The sequence below is a fragment of the Gossypium raimondii genome, chromosome 12, assembly GCF_025698545.1.
Source record: "Gossypium raimondii isolate GPD5lz chromosome 12, ASM2569854v1, whole genome shotgun sequence".
NCBI lineage: Eukaryota > Viridiplantae > Streptophyta > Magnoliopsida > Malvales > Malvaceae > Gossypium > Gossypium raimondii.
The window spans coordinates 26,987,835-26,993,273 of NC_068576.1; the positions used below are offsets into that span (position 1 = coordinate 26,987,835).

Sequence of the window (5,439 nt, forward strand, 5' to 3'; positions counted from 1 at the left end):
CAAAATTAATAGTTTAGTGATTAAAATAGAATGAATTGAATAATTAGGTGAGTATTCTTCTACTTTAGCTAATTTTTTTTATAATTTTATTATTCTTTTTACAATTTTAAAAATTTTAACATATTTCTAAATTTTCAAAATTACGTACTTTTTTAATAGTTTCATTTATTTACATTTTATTTGTGTTTTTATAATTATTTACAACTTTTTATATTTTTAGGTTTTTAGTTATGATTGAACATCTCAACTATTTTTTTATAACATCCAAAGGCAACGTTAGAAATTGAAGACTTTAAAGGATTAATAAGAAAAAACAGTAAACTTCATTTGATGACTTTTGCAACAAAAACAAGAAAAGCTAAAAAAACACAAATATTTAGGATTGGAATTGTTCAGAAATCTAACTCTAAATCTGCTGATAATCAAGTCCTTTACCATTACACCATGAGCTTAGTTGACTACTCCTGATTAGTTAAAAAAGATTATCACTAAAAGAACAAGAAAAGCCATAGGAGTAGATCAAAGGAAAATCAAATATCTATGGCAATAAGCCTACAGTCAAGCAAATCCAAGCATCATTAAGCACGCCAGGATATGGTCTTTCGATTCTGTATCGAAAAGATTGAAATAGGTTACTCAAACATGTTCAAAATTTGGCTGAATGAATATCCGACTTTATCTGCTCACAATTCGCAGTGATTTTTTTCCTGTCTGACCTCACTTCTTCACTAGGATGTACATGACAACCCTTGGACTACGATAATCTGGATGCCACTGTGACTGATTGATGCGCCCAACCACGAAGTCCTTCACTGCAGCTTCTAGAAAGCATTCAAGGACAGTATCTGCAGTTTTAAGCATCAAGAGCAACACATCAGTAAGTGAAGTTATGTTGATACATGTACCTATGTTTGTGAGGGAGACATCCTAACCATTTCGAAGTTCCCCAGACAAAAACACCGTTGTTTGTGGCCTGCATAGCTGTGTAAGGGAGTCCAACAAATCCACAACTGCTCCTTCACTATAGATCACATCTGAACCTAGCACTAGAAAACTGGTACATATAACTTATCAATGAATACAAGATTAAATTTGATCAATTATTTATGATATCAGGAGAAATTTCCACATGTTTAGCAAAGGAATTCCGCACTGTGAGACCAACATAAAGTCAAATTTCAACACATTAGCTCCTTAGGTGAAAATGAAATTATTTATTTATTTGTTATGATCCAAAGTTATGAAAATCTTTGGTCCTTACTATTATCACTAGAGCCTTTACACTCATTGAGCAAAAACTCCACCACTCAATCTAAAACTTTAAGGCCTATGGGCCCTGGATGAAATGGCAAAGTGTGAATAGAACCCTTGTATTGTCTCAGGCGCATCATGCAGAAAGAGCTCCTGCCTCGGTGAAGTTAGGCTATGTATATATTTCTCTATGTGTACATTATATGCCATATATATAAGCTTGAAAGTTATGATGATAAACTCTAAAGAGTGGTCTAGTTTACCTACAAAACAATGCAATTTTTTTTTTGTTGGCCAATATGCATGATTTCCTTATGGTCCCATGTTCGTTGTTGAATGCTAAAATATTGAAGTAGAAAGTTTGATATTATCCCTTCTTTTACTAGTAAAGGTACATTTAATAAAGAAAGCTGAATGTAAAAGAAATTAAAGAGAACTTCAATCAAACAGGCGTTTCTTATGCCTATAGCCTTACAAAAGCACACCTAGATGCCCTAGATCTGCACCTGATCAAATGGCCTTGCCTGAGAGGATCTGAAGCGATTTTGTTGTTTAACAGTAAGGTGCAGGTGTAGACGTGCCTGGGCACACACATTGACAACACTAACTAACGTGAAGGCCCAGTCAACTGAAAACATAATAACAACTATTTAAGGTGGAAGTTAAACTCAGCTGATTGATAGAAACGAGGCACCAAATCTAAAACTCCTTTTAGTCAAGACATGCATCTAGGTGCTAAGATGCAGCTCATATCAAACAAAGCATCTTTCATCCCTTCAGGCAAGATGCTTTAATAAAACACATGCCTTTTGTGCCTAGCTGATTTTGTTTTTCAAGGTGAAACAAGCAGAAAAAGCATGCCCAACTTATGCATAGTGAAACAAGCAGAAAAAGCATACCCAACTTTAAGCATACTTTGGTTTCTTTTGCTAGCTACTTTTTTTGAAAAGTCGAAAAGGTCAGCTGCAGCTCTATTTACAGAAATAAAAAATTAAATAATGCAATGAAGCACAATTAAATAAAATAAGGGAAGCTTGTGTCTTTATTTGATCACATTAGTTATGATAATTATTGATCTTTGAAGCATATTAGGCATGTATTAAATTCCTTAATTATCACATATTTTAAGCTTACTAGACATAATTCATACATAGAGTTCGAAGCTATCACCTTCAAAGAACTTTTTTTTTCCTTGAGCCTTTCAGCTCAGATAATGTAAGGCTTCTAGTACATAGCATATGCTTTTCATAACATTGCTAAAATCAACTGGTAAATTTAAAATCTCACAGCTAATAGATGTGGAACTTATCAGCACTTAGAATCCCCTTGACATGCAGGATAATGAGGCTATACTGTGGCTTCTTCACGTGAATAATAATATCACTATTTAACATTAACCCTCAAATGAGGACAAAGAACCTATTATGTGTTATTCTTCACAATTGTTATGTCAGGCTTATTATACAATAAGGAAGAGAGGCAGGCAATAACTGATACCATAACAAATAAGAGGTGAAGCCCATAAAATTGGATTTATCAGGACTTAATATGAGCAAACATGCATGAGGACGCATTATTTGTGCCGTAAGAGAAGTTTAGTTTCATCTATTTCCAATGCTTGTTTTTCTATCTGTGGCTTATAAATTCAAAATTAACAGCCATAGTTGGAGTTGAAACAAATCCATGTTATGGGCTTGTAGGAATTTTCGCACGTAATGAAAGCATCAGTGAAATAAAGCTTATACTTGAGTATTGCCTAACAAAGTATGTTTGGAACACTCCGCCTACCACCAGAAAATCTATTCTTTTATTGCATAATCATGGAAAAGAACCTCAGCGTCCCTATTTTTATTATCAAACTAGACAATTGTAACTTAACACTGCCAAAGCTTCAAATTAGGAAGAAATAGGGGAATCTTAGTACCATAATCAGGTGGAAGTTCAATCAAGTCATTGTCAGGGTCATCTCCCCAAGTGAGTTCCTTCACAGCAGCAGAACCCCTCACTCCATGTCTCAAGTTGCTTTCAACATTCTTTTTAAGTAGCCTCAATCTATCAGGCAGATCAGTGAGGATAACTTGTGCACCTAAAAGAGCTGCTATACACCTGAACATGCAAATAATATACTCCCAAGTGAGATAAGCAATAGTCTTCATTAAAACCTTTATAATTACTTGTACATATAAACTAAAATCATGAATTCTATGCGTAAGATACGCAAATTCAAGAAGACCAAAATTCTGTTGCTAAACAACATGACAGCTAAAATTTGTGTCAAGACAAATAATATGACTGTCAAAAGAGTTTGAAACAGTCCGTGAGTTTCAATTTTCTCCTTTTTCCAAGAGCCGCCGCAATTTCAGAATAATTCAAGTTTAGGCCATGAAAGATATTGGACGTACCCAACTAATCCACAGCCAGAGCCCAATTCAACGACCTTTTTGCCTTGCAGAACAAGAATTCCCAAGTCCACAGCATGCTCCAAAAACTTCCCTAACACAACTCCACTATCCCATATGACTGCTCCAGTTACTCCAGGTTTTCCCTGCAGAAATTTTAGGGGTGAAAAGAAAAATCGGATAACGGCAAAAAAAGGATTTACCAAAAGTTCAAGATACACTTTAAATGTTCAAGTGACTTCCAGATTGATTAGAAATTTGAGGAAAGGAAAATATCAAATTGTTTTGCTAAATCTATTAAGGAAATCAGGTCAGTTGCCGCTAAAGGCTAAAGTAGAGATGCAGAGGAATAGAAGCATGCAAGGCAGAAAAATTGAAAAATAAAATACCAAGGAAGAAGGAGACTGGAGAATGGAGAGAGAATGGCCGCAGGCATCAAGACGGAGTTGGAGAGAAGAGTGGGAAACAAAGGCGTTTTGTTTGGAGAGAGTGGGCTGTTGGATTCCCCAAAGCAGCATCGTCTCCTCCGCAGCACCCGATTCTGTCTCCCATTCCAACACACTCACCTTACCTCCGTAACTTCCCAACTTCATTTCCAGTCTCTCCTCTTCCATTTTTACGTTTCTTTTTTTCTTTAATTTTTTTTATAGTAACCCTATGTTGGATTAGAATAGGAGTGAGGGAAGGAAAGAAAAATAAAAACTTACAATAATCTTCTATCTCGTGCTCGTATATTTCATTTTCATTTTCCTGCAAAAGATATTAAGGAAACCCAATACGTTTTTGTTTTTTCTTTCGGTAGAATATGCTTTTATAACCTTTGTTAAAAGTAGAAGTATCATTTCATTTTTGTCTATTTTTTATTTAAAACATGTTGTCAACATGATTTTGTTCAAAATGGTAATTTACTACAAAATTATATTTAATAAAAATAACGATTTTTAAATAAATAATTGATTTTATAATATTAAAATTTATCATACCCATAATGTAAGTAGAAAATAATATTCAAATTTTTTTTAAATTCCTTTTTTTTCTCTAAGTCATTTGTTTATTATCTTTTGTTTTGCTTAGCAATAGTGCCAGCCTCCGGGCTGGCTATCGTCCACCTTTTTCCTCTCACATCATCCCTTTCTTTCTTTCTTTTTCTCATTCACTACATATATCTTCTTTCTTTTCAGGTTACAAATCTATTTTGTGAGTATCTTTGTTGTCTTCACAAGTTGTGATGGATAGATGACGGTACATGTCATACGCTAAAACTCTACCGACCACCAATTGTTTTTTCTTGGAAAGTGGGTAGCTCTTCGTCAACTTCTTAATTTATTTTTATTTTGAGAGTATTTCAAAATAATAAATTATTTCATGTGTCGATTTGGACCCGTATTGTCTTAAATTTTATATTATTTTTGTTTGTTTTTTCATTATTTAATAAGTCTTCAGTTTTAAAAATTTTTGTCTACTCTTGTAGCACTTTTTTTAGTCTTACTTATGCATGTAATATTTAGTTTTACAAGTGATTTTAGGGATGGTTTTGTTGCCGTCCTCTCTAGTTTGGTGAATGCTCGGTTCTTTTGTCGATTTTTGCCCGTTGCTTTAAACCATCCGGGGTTGATTTCCTTATTGTATTAAGTGCTTGCAATTACTCCAGATATGTCGTGCTTGAGTTATGACAAAACTAATTGTCAACGTGTCATAATGTTTTATTGATGTTGAGGCTAAAGCCTTTGTTATGTTGATGGAGCTTGTCCTTCATCATCTAAGACGAGTAGTTTCTATATTTTTCTCT

General features: G+C 34.1%; 1 protein-coding gene across 1 annotated transcript; it reads right to left on the bottom strand.

Moving 5' to 3' along the window:
• Positions 1 to 300: 300 nt before the first annotated feature.
• LOC105763600 (uncharacterized) lies at positions 301 to 4,350 on the bottom strand. The gene is made up of 5 exons (XM_012581864.2): positions 4,040 to 4,350; positions 3,654 to 3,796; positions 3,176 to 3,357; positions 933 to 1,046; positions 301 to 845 (listed from the first exon to the last, which is right to left on the bottom strand). Exons 1-5 carry the CDS (start codon positions 4,262 to 4,264, stop codon positions 718 to 720), a joined length of 792 nt encoding a protein of 263 aa, XP_012437318.1. The 5' UTR covers positions 4,265 to 4,350; the 3' UTR covers positions 301 to 717.
• Between the last annotated feature and the right edge of the window lie 1,089 nt (positions 4,351 to 5,439).